Source organism: Vanessa cardui, chromosome 24 (assembly GCF_905220365.1).
Source record: "Vanessa cardui chromosome 24, ilVanCard2.1, whole genome shotgun sequence".
NCBI classification, from domain to species: Eukaryota; Metazoa; Arthropoda; class Insecta; order Lepidoptera; family Nymphalidae; genus Vanessa; species Vanessa cardui.
This window is the reverse complement of record NC_061146.1, coordinates 9917399-9938502: the sequence shown is the minus strand read 5'-3', so window position 1 is coordinate 9938502 and position 21104 is coordinate 9917399. Positions and strand designations below refer to the sequence as shown.

Sequence of the window (21104 nt, the reverse complement as noted above, 5' to 3'; positions counted from 1 at the left end):
ATTCACTAACAACACGTCATATTCATTCAGGTCACACAGACATACTGAAAATATTAGCATATCGTTTGACACAAAGCAATAAGACTTACCATACAATAATATGCGTCAAGAAAATTCACTTAAAAATATGCAAAATCTTGAAAGATGAAGGATTTCACAGAAAAATAAACTTTTGGTGCATATTTTAAACACTACCACGAGAATCTTACCTAAACATTGCGGTAAGGGATGACTCCAAGTGCCATCACTCTGACATATTGCTGATCCATTGCCCTCCATTCTCATCCCGTCTTGACATCGGAAAATTATCGAAGCTCCTAATCCTGTGCCCGAGGATATATTCTCAAGCCACCCGTTCCACAGCTGCCCAGGATGTCCGCAATTTATTTCTAACGAAATATAACAGAGGATTAATTTTTATATTAGATTTCTTTAAGAGACCTCTATTATTGTAAAATAATTAATTTGGTATGGTAAGTGTACAGCGGATTTTTCTTGCAATCATCCTTAAATATTGTTTTCTTTATTAAACTAACTGAATGGGATTTAATTCTCGTATCTGACCGACAAAAAAAATGGGGTTTTCTGTAAAGAAATTCTCCTGATAATCCCGGGTTTAGAAATTGCTTCTATTTATACACCCGTATTTTAGAAAGTACGTAAAGCCCTTGGTGCTGCGCCTGATCTTTCTAAGTGATGTTGGATTGCCATTCCATCGCACCATGAAAGTGAGGGAATACTAAGAGCAGATGTTTGCTCATACACTTAAACTTTATAATATCTTCTAAGCAGTTGGCTATTCTTCTTTGAGATTTATTGCATTCTCCAAAATTAGACAGAATTTTATCATCGTAATAATATACGTTCCTTACCCTTGCATACTGGTTGAGTCCCCGACCACTTCTTATCAGCTCCACATCGTCTAGTTGCGTCACCGACCAGGCGGTATCCATACTTGCATTCATAGGATACCACCGAGTTGTACGCACAAGACGTGTAAACAGCCTTTCCATGCCTTGGTGCCTCTGGCGGTGGACACTGCACCTGCGTCACCACTAGATGGCGACAGGCGTCGCTTTAACTTGACACATTATGGCAATAGATGGCGCTGTACTAAATCTCGTTAGTTCACAAGCTTCGTCGGATTGCAGATGGAACTTAGTAGTTTAATAACATCCCAGATTAATCATGACTTTTTATTGGATGTATTAAAAATACAATTAATTTATTTAACATTTTTAATTTATTTTTTATTTAGATTTCTGTGTATATCAAAGTTTCGTAGATACATAAGTTCTTTTTACTAATATACTTTTTGTGTTATTAGAACAAATTAAAGTTGATTTGTCATGATTCATTTCCCCGTAAACACCAAATAAATAAGACATTAGACCCATCATGCATTAAATAAAAGGAAGCATCATGCGATAATTTAAATAAAACAATAATATTTCGTTTACCTTTATTTCGCTACAGCACAGTAAATTCGAAGTGTTTACTTTAAGAAGATATAAGAGATAGAAATTTACAATAAATTCAACATCGAAGCCTCATCTACATATATCATTAAATCATCTACATACACGTAGCAATAACTTTAGGCTAAAGGCAGTTAGGTATTTGTCATAATTTGGTTACCATGGCCATGAAAATTTTGTATTTTTTTTTGGAAAGATTGCGCTAACATTATAGAATAACAATTCTATATTTGCAACAATACTACAAAATTAATTCAAACTGTCCCCTTCTCTCCTTCTTTTCAGCAGCAGGAAAGGAGAAAAAAGATGTTTTTTAATTTATTAATCACAACTCAGTTTCCGAGGACGTCCCACTTGGTTTAATTTTTAGCACTTATTAAAAATTTAAGGGAAGAACAGATAATAGAAATTTCATTCGAGATAATATTATAAATATTAAAAATGTAAATGTTATGAATTTAGCTTAAGTTAATAATTTAGTAGATCTTAATGTTACAATTAAAATACAGGTTATAGAAACATTTAATCAAGTGGGAGATCCGATCCAATTGCGTCATGACAATGATATTGCTGGTGATAGCCATGATAATATTGAAATACCAAGCGCCATGCCAACTAGTCACCGAAAACATTTAGATAATTCACGATAATTCGAAAACCATGCAACATTCCAAATGAACGACACTGAAATCGGCAACTACATTGTCACGAAGCAATGCCAAACGCAGGAAGTCTTGAAATTTGGTCTTAATGATGAGCCTAATTAAAAGCAACTTCTCGTCAAACTAGCTTAAGTGTTACCAACGATACTACACCTAAACGAAATGCTAAACAAGATAATGGATATAGTTATTAACATAATAATTCTCCATTTCTCTTTTATGAAATTTAATAAGAACTGTATTACTAAGTCTTATATAACTTATATAAGTCATTTTATGGGCTTCACGTTAATTTAGACTCATCACTAAAACCTCGAAAACATATATTGATTAAGACTACTTACGGACACACGTTGGTAGTTCTTTAGGTGCCCAGGCCCCATCAGCTTGACAGTAACGTTCAGCTTTTCCCACCAACTCGAATCCTTGTCCGCACTGCACCACAGCCCTGCATCCGAAGGTGTGACAATCAGCTGTCACCCACCCATGTGGAACGTCTCCCGGTTCACCGCAAGAGCGAGCTGTGTGTGTCAAAGAATATATGTAAAAACAGTTAATGGAATATACGTTGTTAGATATATATTGGCTAAGTCGTCGAAAATTTTCAAATCGTCCCAAAAGTCGATGTTTCTCCTTCCCAGTGGAGAAACATTCAATAGTTTTTAGTAGATACTTTTGTGGTGTTTTTCTGTAGGTCATTTTTGAAGTAATAAATTCTTATGGGAGGGCAGCTGCTTCTTTTTATCTATTTGGTTTCCTTTTCTCCATTTTGTGTACGTAGATTATTAGTTCCAATAATCATATTTATATTAATTTACATATCCAAGAATCGTAACTAAGAATAAAATATATCTTATATTATTTAATAAAAGATTTAATTAATGAACCTTTCCTTACAACACCTAACCTAAGATTTTCTCAAGTTAAATAATATCAATATGCAATAGTTCACCTTAGATTAGTTTAAGTTATCAATTGTGTTAGGCGTCCTGGGATGCACATTTAGTTTTTTTTTTAATATGTACGTTACATTGTATTTATCATTAGTACGAGGGCTGTTCTTTTGTAGAACAACTCATAGTTCAAATGCTATATTTATTTCAAATCAAACAAATTTCTATTCAACTGTACTCACGTTCACATGTTATATCCGGTCCATACCACGAAGCCTGCCCCTCTATAGCCAGACACTTAGCCCTTGGGAAGCCATTCGTCACGTAGCCAGTATGACAGTTATATTGGATAGTGGCGTCCAGGTCGAAGGTAGCTTGTTCCGGCAAGGCGGAGTGGCGCGCGTGCTCGATGGTGGGTGGTTGGAGACAGTATACTGGAGGAAAAGATTTTTGATTATTATTTGTGATGAAAGTCTTCCGAACTCAAAGAGAATTTGTTAGTGGTGATGGAAGAGCAAGAAAAAAAATACTCCATTAGTACAAATGGATTTAAATAATGAAAGTCGATACCGGAAGGGATCAAAAAACAACACATGACATTGTTTTTAATCCATTAGTTGATTTCTGGAATTAGCAGTTTAGTGGAGCTCTGAATGTTATTACATTTTGATAGCTATTTATTTAAACGCTAAACGAAAACCCGACTTCGCTCCGAAAATAAATAAAACTAAACAAATATTGGTTCCCCTTTACTTTTTTTTATAACAAAATCAAAAATCATCAAAATCAAAATAAACTTTATTCAAGTGGGCTTTTACAAGCACTTTTGAATCGTCAATTAAGAATTTAAGTGAAGCTACCACCGGTTCGGAAAGTAGATTCTACCGAGAAGAAACTCAGTAGTTACTCTTTTTCACCATAAACGTTTTCAGTTTTGTTAACATAAGAATTAACAATATTAAATGCTTATATATATACATACAAATATGAACTAAAACTATTAATAATGGGCTAAAGCCCTCCTCTCCCTTTGAGGAGAAGGTTTGGAACATACTCCACCACTCTGTTCCAATGCGGGTTGGTGGAATACACATGTGGCAGAATTTCTATGAAATTTGTCACATACAGGTTTCCTCACAATGTTTTCCTTAACCGCTGAGCTCGAGATGAATTATAAAGACAAATTAAGCACATGAATCAGCGGTGCTTGCCTGGGTTTGAAACCGCAATCATCGGTTAAGATGCACGCGTTCTAACCACTGGGCCATCTCGACTCACAGCGACAGCTATATAGTTTACTATATAAATAGCTGACAGATAGATTGAACTTATCGACAGTACCCATCAAGATCGCGATGAATATTGACAAGAGGGTAATATTCCCTTCGACAAATGAAACGCCTTGTCGCTGTGATAACACGGGGCATTATATTGCCAGGGGAAAGAAAGGGAAGTTAAACCGCCAATGGGGCTTTTGGAAAATTACATTTTGAGTAATAAACTTAAGCAATTCTTTAAAGTGGCAACATATTTTTTATTACTTTAATTTGAATTGTTAATTTTTTCATACGGAATGCGAAGGTGGAAATTCTTGTAATAAAAATTCTTGTTAATATATTTTACAAAATTTTTAGAAGAAAACGACAAGTAGTATTTACGATCATAATTTTCGCAAAACATTGAACTGATTAAAACCCCCAACATCAATGTATTTTATTTAAATTTAATTTAACTACCTTTGCCCTAGAAGTAAGCGTATAAGATAGTCTTACACGAAAAAACTACTAAGCGGATTTGAATGAAATTTTACAGTAACATAGGTTATATATATCAGAATAATATAGAGGTTGTCTTAAATTTTCGCGATTATTACACATTGAAATAAAACTAGTTATAACGGATTTGAATCGCGTAGGTATATTAATTATTTTTAACGTCCCGACGTTTCGAGCACTTTACAGTTACTGTAAATAACTAGTTCTATTTCAATATAGAGGTTACAATTTATAATGATTTTATGTAACTCAGTCATAGTATAACGATACATATCAAGTACTCTTGTGAAGCCGGGGCGGGTCGCCAGTAGTCACTAATTTTAACTTTTCGAGTGACAAATTAAGGCTTAATAATAACAAAATGAAGGCATTCATTTTATCCGATATCATTAATTCATGAGTACGATTTAACTTAAAGCTCGAAGTATTAACAATCTTAAAGTATTGGAAAGTATTTGTTGTTTGTTATGATGACTTGGAGCCGAGATGGCACCGTGGTTAAAACGCGTACATCTTAACCGATGATTGCAGGTTCAAATTCATGTGCTTAATTTTTGTTTATATTCATCTCGTGCTCGGAAGTGATGGAAAACATCGTGAGGAAACCTGCATGTGTAATATCATCGAAATTCAGCCACATGTGTATTGCACGAACCCGCATCGAAACAGCGTGGTAGAATATGTCCCTTCTTATCAAAGTGAGAGGACGCCTAAGCCCAGCAGTGGGAAAATTACAAGCTTTTGATGTAATGTATGTAATGTTTAATATATGATGACTTTAAAGTCTCGTCTCGAAAGATTAATAATTGAAATGAAAATGTTTTATTTCGGACAACTTCGATCCATAAAATTGTTAGTAAATAAGATAATTTAAACACTTATATCTATGTTAGTAGTTATACAATAATTAATAATTTAAAACTAAAAAGGACGTAGTCCTCTGTGCCATTTGGCCGATCAGCGGACAGTCTCCGCTGTTGGCAATTTCGCTCAGTACACTGTGGCTGCTGCCACGCACTTTGTTTAGCAATGAAGCGGTCTTCTTCCGAATTTCGTCAAAGCTGTCTGCATTGGCCAGCGCAAATTATTCACTCTCATCAGAAGTGAGGTACAAAGTGTAATGGGAGGAACCAAATTAGGACATTTACTGGCAGCCTTAAACACCATGAACTGCGACTTTTTGGTATTGTACATCAAACCATGTGAGACAGCAAAATTAACGGTTACAGATACCATATTAAGTACTTACTGTTCTTTTTGCACGCCGGTGCTTGACCTGCCCATTTCCCGTCAGCCTGGCAGCTCCTCGATTGAAGTCCAACGACATGGTATCCGTGGGGGCAGGAGTAGACAGCTCTGAAAATTGAAAGATTTTTATATTGTTAATGATATTTTAAAATGCTACAAAATATGCTTACTTCAAATAGCATTATTTATTGAAAAAGTTACAACATCACCACATAAATATGCATTTAAAATTAACATTTGATTTGGGTTACGTGCAACGTGATACGTCTTTAATGATTTTTTTTATGGTATAAGTTGGCGGACGAGCATATGGGCTACCTGATAGTAAGTGGTCACCATCATCCATAGACAATGACGCTGTAAGAAATATTAACTATTCCTTACATCGTCAATGTGCCACCAACATTGGGAACTAAGATGTTATGTCCCTTGTGCCTGTAGTTACACTGGCTCACTCACCCTTCAAACCGAAACACAACAATACTGAGTACTTTTATTTTGCGATAGAATTACTGATGAGTGGGTGGTATCTACCCAGACGGATTTGTATAAAGCCCTACCACCAAGTAAACAACATTGTCAAAATCGTCAAAATAGTTTTGAATCATTGCATATTTTAATTCAAAACTATTTTTTCCTCTGCTATTCATATTTTTATAAATATATTTTTTTACATTGGTAACGATGGTACCACATCACCTAGACCCAAGACAACATCTACATTAATGAAGTTTTACACATCGACTCGGCCGGGAATCGAAGCCTTGGAGCGGCGTACCCATGAAAACCGGTGTACCTACATATTTTATTTGTGTAGATTGTTCTGCTCTGTAAGATACAATTTCAAGTTGTATTTAATCAGAAAGGAATGCACGCAATCAAAGCGAGAATTATTTAATCAAAGTTCGAGCATTTCATCGTAACGGAAATTCCTGTAATTTCATTGTAGTCGTTATTGCAGCACCGAAAGGGCTTCAAACTACAGTACCGCGTCTATTTCTCAGCGATTAATATCAAGAGCTGAGATGACCCAGTGGTTAGAACGCGTGCATCTTAACCGATGATGAAGGGTTCAAACCAAGGCAAGCACCGCTGAATATTCATATGCTTAATTTATGTAACGATTTATTAAACTTACCAGATACATTGAAAAGGAAAATGTGTACACAGGAAAAATAAGTTTAAAAGGTATACTTATCCCTAGAAGAGATTTCTTCCAGTATACCCGAGAAAGAAGAAACATAGACAGAAAAGTTAAACGATAGACAGGCAAAATCATACAAAAGGAGAAAAGTTATTAAAACAACAAAGAAAAAACATATACTAAATTAAAAACTAAAATTAAATAAATAATAATAAAACAAAAAAAATAAAAATTAATTTGTGTTTATGTGGAATATGTACGAAACCTTCTCAAAAGGGGAGGAAGCCTTAGCCCAGCAGTGGGAAATTTACAGGCTGTTGTTGTTGTAATATGAAGCTCAAATGATACGAGTCAAAAAGAAACTCATTTTGACAAGAGACCCAACTTTACTGCGTTCGAAAATATTCAATGGCGGTTGATAAAATTGTGGGTAATATGTCAATATGGTGTTGATTTCAATTTTAATAAAAAATAAGTGTTTATAATTTAATATTGAGTTATCAATTTACGAAAAATTAAAATAAGAAGAAATATTTGTCTTACAAGAAATACTTTGGATCGAAGCGTTCTCCGATTATTTTATTATTTATTACCTTATTTTTCACCAATAAACGACACAAAAATTACATTCAAGAAAGATTTTAAAAGATACGGCTGTATACTTAAAACAGTTATCTCTATCTCTCAAAGATACATAGATTAAAAAAATCATAGTATTCATTACAAAATAGATGCATAGTATAATTGCCATATTATCCTACGAATAAAATACTAGGATTTTTTTATTTGACGTTCGGATACTTTCTACAGAATATTAATAAAGTAACCATTATGCAAAAGGGAATTAGTTCAGTAGAGTATTATGGTATTTGCATTTTTTATTTAATATAAAAGATAGTTGAACAAGGGAATTGAAGATGACAATGGCTCTTTAATAAGCATTAATAAATCTTTAATTTCATCTCTTCAATGCTCAAAGCATATTTAATATATTATTTTACTTTGACATAGTTTAGTATGCATTTATTACTTTAATCATAGGATATAATAAAAATTAGATATGCTTTTTTTCTGTACGTATTTCAAGCTAAGCTAAGCTAAGCTACAGTTAAATATGATACGTAAGATAGAAACAAAATAAAAAAAATCTACTGATATGGCGAACTTATTTCCCATATTAAAACTTTAGTTAGATATTCCATTATAATAACTGGCGGTTTATTTAAGAGACGGAGGGAGAACTTTGAATTGAAATAAAACGCAGAAAAATATCTTTGAAGTCTTTTAATTGCTTATTACACGAATGCGTTATGGCATTTGTCTCATTACTATTTTAGGCTGTGATTGTCGTGGTTGTTGGGTATATGAAGTCATTAGGAGGTGGTTTTTTTCTAAACTTTTCGCAGTCTATTCATCAAATATCGGCTTGCAAGTACAAGAGTCGAGATGGCCCAGTAGTTAGAACGCGTGCATCTTAACCGATGATTGCGGGTTCAAACCCAGGCAATCACCACTATATATATGCGCTTAATGTCTTTATAATTCATCTCGTGCTCAGCGGTGAAGGAAAACATCGTGAGGAAACCTGCATGTGACAAATTTCATAGATATTGTGCCACATATGTATTCCACCAACCTGCATTGGAACAGCGTGGTGGAATATGTTCCAAACCTTCTCCTCAAAGGGAGAGGAGGCCTTTAGCCCAGCAGTGGGAATATATAGGCTGTTGTTGTTGTTTGTCGTTTGAAGTGCAAAATCCAATTCGTTAAATTAATCCATTTCTTTCACCTAATGAATGTTTAATTGTCTTTGATCGTCCTATTTGAAAGTGTTGAAATATTTTCTCTTAGAATATGCAAAGTCGCACGTCTATGCTGTTATGTAGAGCACTTTGGAAGGTACTAATTTAATCTGACGATTACTGGAAAAATTGTAAGGACAAATTGTGCCATAAATTCGAAACCATTTTTAATGGAATTTAAAAACATTTTTCGTTGTTTTATTACAACTTTATGTTTTAATAAAACACATTTTACTATACGTCTAGATTTAATTAATAATTACACTCAGTAGTTCAGATAGTAGGTCAGTTATGCGCTTCAATTCATGGAATTCAAATTATAATAAAAAAACTATTAGAAATTAATATACTCCAGAAAATCGAGGAAAATCATTTCGTTATCTGACAACGTTGTTCAGTAAAATCAAAGCGCCTGACCCTAAGAGCGATCCATTCCTATCAATTATAAAAATGAACGGCACTTTAATTAACCTTTGATGCGGAAATGTCTCTTTAAATATTTTTAATTTGCAGCAGATTCTTTGCCTTTGATCTTATGGGTTTTATAAAAAATAAATTAGTAAAATTAAATTATGTAAATATAACATTGGCTAAGGCCTCCTCCCCGTTCGGTTTTGATTTGGATATTATCCCACGACGCTGCTCAATGCCCATGGTTTGACACAAGTATATCATTAACATTCATTAATGGTTTCTCGGGTTTGAACTTTGGAAACTTCGAAGATCTTTATCTTTGGATAAGATTAAATAGGTGTAACCCGGGGCATTTTGTTGTACTTCATAGTAACTATTTTATTGCAATTATTTCTTAAGAGATTCCGATGCATAAAACTAAGCTAAAACACTAGCAGAAAGCTTGGAAGCCATGGATGCGTCATATCAACACACTTCCACAACCTTCGCGATCCTCCCTGAAGGCGGATATCGCAGTGGCATCAGTAAGTAGAACATATAACCCAGTTCCCATCCAAGAAACCGTTTTACTTTATGAGGGTTTACACTGGGTGCAAAAAAATGGCAAAAAGTTCTATGGCTTATCAATTGCCTTTCCTATTTTTACGGCGAGGAAGGAGGAATTCTACTAATAAATTGTCAATTTATCGCTATGAAATCAAAGGTAATCGTTCTATGAATGTCTATTCTTCTCTATTCTAATAAAAAATCGATCCAGTTGCGGTCCGTTCGATGTTAGATCAGAATAGAATCGTAAATGAACCGTAACAATCGTAAATTAGTAGAATTACCCAGCTCGTTCTACTATTGCGGTTTGGTCAGAATTTCATTCTCTGGCGGTCGTTTCGTCATAAATTTTAACTACGATGTTCTCTTGGCCGCAGAATACAAAATTAATTATGGTCACATTATATTCACAAAGAGGCGAGATGGCCCAGTGGTTAGAACGCTTTCATCTTAACCGATGATTGCGGTTCAAATCCACAAGCACCACTAAATATTCATGTGCTTAATTCTAACACATGTGTATTCTACCAACCCGCATTGGAACAGCATGGTTGAATATGTTCCGAACCTTCTCCTCAAAGGGAAAGGAGGATTTAGCCCAGCTGTGGGAAATTAACAGACAGTTGTTGTTGTTATATTCAAAAGATTATTCTATTAAGTAGTACCTACACGTAAGTTCTGCAGCTCTTTTACGGAGTTGATCTGTGATTACCCAAAGGATATAGAATCGGAAGACTATAACGGTTTCAAGAAGTGAAGGCCTATGTATAATTTTCAGAATTAATTGAAAAATTGTTTTTATCATTATAATTTCATATTCATCATTCATCATCATAATTTAAATTTCATCGTCATAATTATAATTTTCCAATTTTAATCTTGTGGGGTCCGCGATTCTAAATCTGGCCCTAATCCGTATTCTATCAATTAGGTTTATTTGGTTTATTTTGTGCTGTAAACATTTCTAAATAAATGTAAATTGCTCACTTGTCTCCAAACAGTCGTCCAGTCAGGGTAACGGAGAGTGAATCTTCTCCAATATCCGGCTGATCTAGTTCTGGACATTCACGATCTGTAAACAAATAAAATCATTCAGTCTCGTTCAATATCAAGTATTCGTATAAATTTCCCACTGCTGGGCTAAGGCCTCCTCTCCATTAAAGAGAGAGTTTGAAACATATTCCACCACGCTGTTCCAATGCGGGTTTGTGGAACGCACATGTGGCAGAATTTCGATGAAATTAGAAACATGCAGATTTCCTCACGATGTCTTCCTTTACCAAAGAGCACGAGATGAATTATCTCGGCTATATTAATATTATATAAGTAACATATTCCTTTATTTCTCTGTATTTTTAACTACACAGGCTTTACTGTACAAAAAGGAGGAGTAATGGTGCAAAAAGCTTCATCAAAAGTATAACACCTCGCCTCATTGCCTCCACTGGTGACAGGAGAGCTGGTTCGTTTTTAGCCCAGAGGATCGGAATTGCGATTCAACGGGGAAATGCTGCTAGCATTCTTGCCACCATTGCACGCGGTCTAGATTTATATAGTAACTATTTTAAATTCATATTTGTATGTTAATAAAATATATGGTATTATCTTTTTTCCAAGCTCCATAAATTGAGATATATAACTACACGGCGATGTAACATCTTAGTTTCAAAGGTTGGTGCCGTATTGGTGATGGTGGTGATCGCTTACACACACAAGTAACGTTGACAAATCTGACATCATGTTTAAAAGAACAAGGGTTAAGAATGAAGATCGGATAAAGCAACTCATACATGTGACTTAGAAACTCACGACTAGTTTCTAAAAGCACTTTAGTATTACAGTTCGTGAAAAGATTTGCTCTCGTAAGCAATACGAATTGTTTCCTGGACAGAAGAATAGCCCTTCATTGATAACTAAATAAAAGTAATTTTTAATTCAGACGATATTTTGTTTGTGGGTTAGAGGGGTTCAGAGATTTTTTTTAATTGAACGAAGGAGGATATAGTAAAGTAAAGTAGTAAAGTATCAGCCTGTAAATTTCCCACTGCTGGGATAAGGCCTCCTCTTCCATTAAGGAGAGGGTTTGGAACATATTCCAACACGCTGTTCCAAGTCGGGTTTGTTGAATGCACATGTGGCAGAATTTCAATGAATTTAGTCATATGCAGGTTTCCTCACGATGTTTTCCTTCACCGAAGAGCACGAGATGAATTTCAAACACAAATTAAGCACATAGTGGTGCTTGCTTGGGTTTGAACCCGCAATCATCGATTAAGATGGTTCGTTCTAACCACTGGGCCATCTCGGTCTAAGGAGGATGTATTTAAAATAAACACGTGAATCGCGAGTGAAGTCAATGAAGATAACGAGGTTATAACATTTCAAAATAAAAAACGATCTGAGTCACATTTGTTACTTTTCAACCGACTTCAAAAAGGAGGAGGTTATCAATTCGTCTGTATTTTTTTTTTTTTTTTTTTTTTTTATATGTTTGTTACCTCATAACTTTTTACTGGGTGGACCGATTTTGATAATTTTTTTTTTGTTTGAAAGGTAGTGCTTCTTAATTAATTAAATAGGTGAATAACTCAAAATTGGTTGGCACAATTTTGATGAATCTTTTAAAATTATAAAGGACATACTTTAAGGGTAGTTTGGTGAAAGTTTGGTAAGGTTCTGAGTATAGGATCCATGACAAATTAAGGGAACGGGAGGGAACGGAACAATTCTGAGGAGCACGTTAGCAATACTCGGTCGAATCTTTTATTTATGGGTTACTTGGATATTTAAATCACCTTCCGGAACGTGGTTATGTTCATGTAATTGTCATAATCGAATATTATAATTAAATAGCGATCCGCCCCGACTTCTCACGGGTGCAAAACTGATACTAAATATACTAAAGAATTTGTTTATTTACGACATCACATTGCAAACTTCTATAATTGTCAGTGTTTCTTTACTATATTGTTCATTTATTATATACACAAACCTTCCCCTTGAATCACACTATCTATTAAAAAAAACCGCATCAAAATCCGTTGCGAGGTTTTAAAGATATAGGGACAGAGAAAGCGACTTTGTTTTATACTATGTATTGACGGAACTCCTAAACGGCTTACAGTTAGGGTGCGATTTGGGACAGAATTTCTTACTGTATTTAATCAAATTTTGTGTATATGATGTGATGTCATATGATGTACGACATAGCATACGAATAGCTCTTTTGCAAAGTTTTTTTACTCAGGTCGATTACAGCTCATTCGAGGGTGGTACCTTGTAGTTTATGCCGCAAGACGTATTAAAGCCGCATTTTCGAAAATCTATTTTTGCTTTATTCGAAAGTTTCTTTTGAAATTGTCCCCGAAGTAGTTTCTGATTCATATAAACGGCACGCTTAATCTACCCATATTAAGAATAAAATGCTGTTCTACATCAGCTTCACTTAAAATCAAAAAATAAATAAAATTTTAACAAAAAAAAAACCGACTTCAAACAAAACACTATTTTAAAACAAATAAAAATGCACTAAAAAGTAATAAAAATAATTGCATATTTAACATATTTTTGAGAGTCCTCCTAGGTAAAATGAAATGAAAAATATTAGACTACTTAAAAGTCGATTTACGATTATATAATGTAGTTATAATTATTGCTATATTTGGAGTCGGTGTCAGCCAACCTATACTATATCTATAAAAAAACAATACGAGAATACTTTAAGAAATATGTTTCTTACAAATTACCTTTTATACGATATTATACTGGGTCAATCAAGAGGCTCGTATCGCTTCTTTCTTTTGATTGTTGAAGCGGGTACCCGTGGCTGACACCGGCTCCAAATATAACAATAACTATAACTACGTTATATAATCGTAAATCGACTTTTAAGTAGTCTAATATTTTTCATTTCATTTTACCTAGGAGGACTCTCAAAAATATGTTAAATATGCAATTATTTTTATTACTTTTTAGTGCATTTTTATTTGTTTTAAAATAGTGTTTTGTTTGAAGTCGGTTTTTCTTTTTGTTAAAATTTTATTTATATTTCAAAGTATATCTTGCAAATATTTGATTTTATTTAGATACAATTATAAAAAATTTAAAACTGCATCATAACATTGGGGAAAAATGCAAGCATAGAAATTACCATGCAAGCATATAATTTGAAACGCAACGTAACGCGTTCAAAGTTATGGTATTTTAGGGAGCAACGTTATTGCAAAAGTTTTCTTTTATGCAACGTATGTAATCAGAACTTTAACAATTCACAACACTGTTTTATTCCAATAGTTTAATTTGCATTCTGACGTGAAACATTTGAGGTATGTTAAATTGAGATCAATAAAAATATTTAAGACTAGCTATGCCTGCTGTATGTATGTATGTATGTATGTGTATATGTATACTGACATCATGCCCCTTTAAATTAAACTAATAAGTTTCACTTGGTGGTAAGGCTTTGTGCAAACCCGTCTGGGTAGGTACCACCCACTCATCAGTTATTCTACCGCCAAATAACAGTACTCAGTATTGTTGTGTTCAGGGTGAGTGAGCCAGTGTAACTACAGGCACAAGGGATGTAACATCTTAGTTCCCAAGGTTGGTGGCACATTGACGATGTAAGGAATAGTTAATATTTCTTACAGCGTCATTGTCTATGGGTGATGGTGGCCACTAACCATCAGTTGGCCCATATGCTCGTCCGCCAACCTATAATTATTTTGTAGCGTAAATTACTCCTTATTACATCAGCTTTATGACAGTGAAAGTCCCGTCAAAATCGATCTAGCCGTTCCAGAGATTAGAAGGAACAGACAGACAATTTTAGCCTAAGCCAATTTTAGTATATTAGTGTGTGTCTGTGTGTGTGCGTGTGACATCTATACCAATATTATAAATGTGAAAATAACTGTTTCTGTCTGTTAAGCATTCACTAGTAAACCACCGTTGAGTTCAATCTTGCTTCATATCAGAATTTCATCAAATTCGGTTTAGCAGTTTTTTCCTGAAACAGCGGCAGACAGACAAAGTCACTTTCACATTTATAGTATTAATATAGATTAGATCAAATATATCGCTCCAAATCAATGGGGAATATTGTTTCTTTGGATTTGGTAACAATATTCCTAGAATTTGTTGGATGTAAGTATAGTCGTTTTGTTGGTGACCTAATATACCATACCAGCTAGAGTGTATATAGAAAATGTGTCGTGCTGGATATCGTGTGTTATACGGGCAGCGCATGCAAATTAGACTGATACCATGGCGTGCTTCGTAGCACGTAGCCTTAATGCTCATATTTTATGCCCTACTTCGGTCTAGATTGCAGTGAATTTAACCTAAAATTGTAATCGTGAAAGTCACACGAGATATCATAATGCAAAACGTGATTTTGTAATCTTTCAAAATGTGGTTCAAATAATGCGATGATTTTTTTTGGACTTATATTTATCTATATTATAAATGTGAAAGTACCTCTGTTTATCTGTTTGTCTGTCGCTATTTCACGACCAAACCACTTTACCCAATTTGATGAAATTAGATATGATGCAAATTTGAACTGCAAGAAAGGAAATACTTTTTTGCCTGACACATGACAGCCAACATCCTATACCGCGAGCAAAGCCACGGCTGACTACTAGTTAATAAATAAATATTAGACAACATCCCATACATTAGTCAGATCAAAATGTAAGTAGCTAAAGCACTTGTGTTATGGAAAATCAGAGACAAAAATTATATAAGCCAAAAATAAATAATTACTGTGTGGAAAGAACAACTAAATACATGGTACCAAAATTATTTAATAGAAATGTTATGCTAAGACAAAAAAAAGGGAATAAGCAGAAAACTGTTAAAGATTAAGTTAAGGGATTTCTTTCTCAATAAGGAAAAATGTTGTCGTTGTAATTTTTTGTGAAGTGAAAACTATATTTGTATTTATACTAAAAACATTTTTTTTTGTTTTGTAATAACGAGCGCGTCTCGCCGTTAAGCATAACAGCTTGGCGAGAACTATTTTCAGGGCCGTATTTAGGGGAGGGCAACCGTAGCAACTGCCCTGGGGCCTCCACATGAGAGGGGGCCACAGTTTTCAGCAAGTTAACAAATACTGAGATACAGTCAAATGATAATAATGTTACTATTTAATATTTTAAAAGTTACCGATACAAATACGAAACAAATCATAGCTTACTGATTGAAATAAAAAAAAAACTAATTAATTCATAATAATATAATTATTAGGGTGTTCACGCTTCTGTTTGTCTAGGGCTTTCACTGCTTTGTGGCCCCGGGGCCTCCAGACCTTTAAATCCGACTGTGACTATTTTTTATAATGATTTGAATAAATAAACCGGCAAAGTTAAAAAATATTTAAGTACGATGTAATATTAAATAAATTTAATTACTATTGTGTATTTTCCATCGGTGAATGTAAGAGTTCTGCGAATATTTAATATTAATAATGTACTGTTGCTCAATTGGACGCGACGCCCTGCCCGGGACGATTACGAGCAAAACTCGATTCCATTGAATTTGTTACTGAGAATTTTTTAATTAAAACCCCTTGACAAGCACAGATGGGCGAAATTAATTTCTGTCTAAAATGCCTTTGTCATTATTCATATTTTTTTTAATTGACTGATTACTTTCTATATTTATATTACACGATACAGCTGGTTAATAAGGCTTTTACTTGGCGTTTGAGCTTTGTGTTGGTACGTCTGGGTAGGTACCACCCATCTGGTATTCTACCTCTAAACGGTGGTACAACGTATTGTTGTGTTGTTTAAAGTGAGCCAGTGTAACTACAGGCACAGGGGACACATTAAGCTAAGAAGCTCATTGGGGATGTAAGGAATGGTCTTCGGGCGGTGGTGCTGGTAGAAGGAGTCGCCTTTTCTCTCCCTTTCTCTTTCTATTATATACAGTTCAACTTAAAATAATTATTTTGTCCTTGTCATTAAAATATTTCTCAAACCTTGTTAATTTATTTCATTGTTTGTAATTTAATACAATCTCTTTATTGCCTCTACTGGTGTCAGGAGGGCTGTTTAGTTTTTAACCCAGAGGATTGGAAGCATTTCACGGGGAAATTATGCTAGCATTCTTGCCACCACGTGGTCGAGATTTATACAGTAACAATTTTTAATTCATAATCGCTACAGAGTATAAAACAAAGTCGCTTTCTCTGTCCCTATATCGCTATGCTTAAACCTTTAAAAATACGCAACGGATTTTGATGCGGTTTTTTTAATAGATAGAGTGATTCGAGAGGATTTTTTTTTATATCAAAGAAACGCTGATAATTTTAAAAGTTTCTAATGTAATGTCGATAATAAACAAATGCTGTAGTATATTTAGTATCAGTATTGCATCCGTGCGAAGCGGGTCGCTGCTAGTTGTATATTTAAGCACATAATGTTGTTAATTCTTACGTTAATCAAAATATATGTAATGCACAATATATAGCGAAAAACTTTATCCTAACCGTCTGTGTCACGAAACATATTGTTTTTTTTTAATTGCACCACAGATTAAAAATGTATTAATGTCACATTGTTTTTACTGTTTCAGAATGTTTTATCGTCTCAGTTAAGTGACGGAGGCGTTAGGTGAAATATGAGGAGGGGTCGTATCGAAAATGCTTAAAGTTTGCGCAACGTATTTTATGGATAACCTCCATTCGGGAAACACGAGGTGGCACTTTGTGGTAAGTGGTCACTTCATTGGATATGTCAGCACTCAGCTCGATTGTTGAGGCAGGTTTACCACTTAAGTTGTTATACCAGGTATATTGCTCACCCATTCTGGACGAACCTTGGAAGGTTATAAATGTGTCCTATTTTTGGTATTGGAAAATAGCTGGTCAACTTGAAGTATGTAGTATTGATAATTAAAATGTTATGGGGTTTTCATGAATTAAAGTTTTAATTTAAATGTTTAAGAATTTAAATGTAGTAAAAATTAATCTTTAGAAGCACTAATATGGGTCAGTTTTTATTTATTTGTTGTAAATAAAATCGAATCTAACCTATTTTGAATTTTTTTTAAAAACAAACACTGAAAAATAATGTGACGAATTGATAACCTCCTCCTTTTTGAAGTCGGTTAAAAATAAGGGTTGGAACGTTTTTAAGGACGTTTTTTTGCAATTATAACTTGTAAAAACTTCCTTATTTATTAGCTAACACTTTCTGTAAGTCAGGTAGAATGAACGTCTGAATAAATCGTAACACGTCTAACTCGATTGGTTTATCAGCGCACGCCAGTAAGCTTCCAATCAACATGTTTTTTCCCAACATCTTCAATAGCTGGTATATTTCAGCTAATTAAACAAAACTTCCATCAATCCGTTTTGGAGCAGCATGATGGAATACAGTCCAAAACCATCTCCTCAAAAGGAGGGGACGAAACTTAGTGGCTGTTAATGTTGTAAAACAAATCTTGAAACATTTTAACCCGCTGAATTACTTCTTCCTTCGATGATGATTATAATTATGAAAATCCTTTTTTTTATGGTATAGGTTGGCGGACGAGCATATGGGCCAACTGATGGTTAGTGGCCACCATCACCCATAGACAATGACGCTGTAAGAAATATTAACTATTCCTTACATCGTCAATGTGCCACCAACCTTGGGAACTAAGATGTTATGTCTCTTGTGTCTGTAGTTACATTGGCTCACTCACTCTTCAAACCGGAACACAACAATACTGAGTACTGTTATTTGGCGGTAGAATAACTGATGAGTGGGTGGTACCTACCCAGACGGGGTTTGCACAAAGCCCTACCACCAAGTTAATCCTTCCTCAGCCTTTGAGTTTATCTTATTCGGACAGACGAATACGAAGAAAACTTCGTTTAACAATATATGTCAAGACATAATTATTATAGAATAAGTTTTATATAATCATTTACTGTTTTAATAACGATCGCGTGTAGCATAGCCAACATTACTGGTACTATTTCTCTGTTCATAATTCTTCGAAGCTTTTTATGTGATTGTCAATTGTTTATTTATGATTCTCTTACTTTAACTATGGGCTAATTCGAGATACGTTATCGAGTATATAATTCAATTTAATTCTTAGTTTAATGGCCTTTAGTTAGTGCCGACAGGGCATAGGTTACTTCGGCAATGTCATGGATGAAGACGACACATGAATAAGTAAAAAAAGAAATGTCAAAATCAAGTGACAGATGTCAGTTGGGTGAGTACTGTTTCGATGCGTTCAGTATCGTGATTGTTTTTTTTTTAATTTATAAAGGATGCGGCTTCTTGGTACAGTCTATAGTTTTTTTTATCCTCCTCATTACATTTATGGCCAGTTGTAGATTTCGTAGAATACATTCCTAGTTACTCAATTAACTGTGAAATTTTCAGGATCAGGATTAGTGCCTCGGAAAGTACGCAGTGTCATTGCCGTCTGAGTAGGTGCACTCAATTTATCGTAAAAGTGCATTTCAAATATCAAAATTAATTGATGTAGCACATCGGTTATGGCAGAAATTATTAAATTATATACCGCATCAAATCCTATAGGTATTTGGACCATCATGTGGCCCATTTTCGCTTACCCACAATAAAAAAAAAATAAGCACGAATTTTTAATTAAATTAAACGCACACTTCAAGAATAAAGTGGAAAAAATTGTACCAATAGAATTCACGAGGTGAAATTTACACGATTAAAACACCTTATCATTCATAATTTCCTTACATTTCCAAGTCCAGTATAATGGAAAATGGCTCTCCCTTTTCCTCGGACGAGTGCACTCGAGTGAGCCGTGCGCCGAGTGCCGAGTAAAGTATATTCCCTGCCTGGAAATGTTGATGCTAACTTTTACTAAAATTTATCCTATTAATAATAAATTAAATATATAAAGCTTGAGATACAAGCCGAAATGGCCCAGTGGTTAGAACGGGTGCATCTTAACTTAACCGATGATTGCGGGTTCAAACCCAGGCAAGCGCCACTGTATATTCATGTGCTTATTTTTTGTTTATAATTCATCTCGCTCTCGATGATGAAGGAAATAATCGTAAGAAAACTTACCTGTGTCTAATTTAATAGAAATTCCATCAACCCGCACTAAAACAGCGTGGTGGAATATGTTACAAACCTTCTCCTCGAAAGGAAAGGAGGCCATAGGCCTTAGCCCAGCAGTGGCAAATTTACAGGTTTTTGATGTTGCTGATGGGTGATCCAGTACAGGCATAAAGATTAATGGATATTTTAAACGATGACTCCAGAACCAATAATTTTACATGTAACATGAAAATAACAACAGCGCGATTTCTAAGACATGTTCTGCCTCGCACAGCCACTTTGTGGAACCATCTTAAAGAACGGCAACGCACCTGCAAGCCCCCTAGTGTTGCAGATGTCCATGGGCGGTGGTAGTCACTTTCCATCAGGTGAGCCTCCTGCTCGTTTGTAATATATCATGTAAAAAAATCCCATTTGTTCCAGTTCGGAAATTTTATTTCACTCTTAAAAACACATTTAAAAAAATGCCATGATACAGCTGCTGTATTCTGAATAAAGTAAGCTTTATACTTCGCCTGAAGGTTGAGCGTAATGCTCAATTCGTCCAAGGCAAACTCTGCTTTTGTTTTAATCGTCTGCTCGAGGATGAAGTGGTCTAAAAGTTGAATGGTTTAATTTTTGTTCTGAATTCTAACGACCTCTAAACACTCGGCGGTTTTTCTAACTTTGCTATAGCATTCGGGGTCAAGTTGATAGCGGTCCTGTATAAAGGTCAATTAAAATGTAATTTATATTGATTTACAGTAAATAGGTTGCTTGGAAGTTTTCGCTAAGGTCTAATCTCCGTTTTGAGGTGAAAGTTTTGACAGTATTCTACCACGCTGCATCAGTGTGATTTAAGAGGCTTGAAGCTTTCCTCGGAAGATGAGCAGAGATGACACAGTGGTTAGAACACATGCATCTTAACCGATGATTTCAGGTTCAAACCCAGGCAAGCACCACTATATATATATGTGCTTAATTTTGTTTGTAATCTCGTGCTCGGCGGTGAAGGAAAACATCGTGAGGAAACCTTCATGTGTCTAATTTCATTGAAATTCTGCGACATGTGCATTTCAACAACCCTTATTGGAACAGCGTGGTG

The 21104-nt window shown here is 34.7% G+C and overlaps 1 protein-coding gene across 3 annotated transcripts in view; it reads right to left on the bottom strand.

Moving 5' to 3' along the window:
• The window catches only part of LOC124540122, a 151000-nt gene that overhangs the window by 13154 nt on the left and 116742 nt on the right, over positions 1–21104 (bottom strand). For all 3 annotated transcript variants that reach the window (XM_047117559.1, XM_047117557.1, XM_047117558.1), the window contains 6 exons: positions 10950–11034; positions 6058–6164; positions 3276–3467; positions 2485–2661; positions 873–1055; positions 210–389 (listed from right to left, as the gene is read on the bottom strand). In XM_047117559.1, the coding sequence (XP_046973515.1) occupies positions 210–389; positions 873–1055; positions 2485–2661; positions 3276–3467; positions 6058–6164; positions 10950–11034 (924 nt within the window). The remainder of the gene's footprint in view (positions 1–209; positions 390–872; positions 1056–2484; positions 2662–3275; positions 3468–6057; positions 6165–10949; positions 11035–21104) is intronic.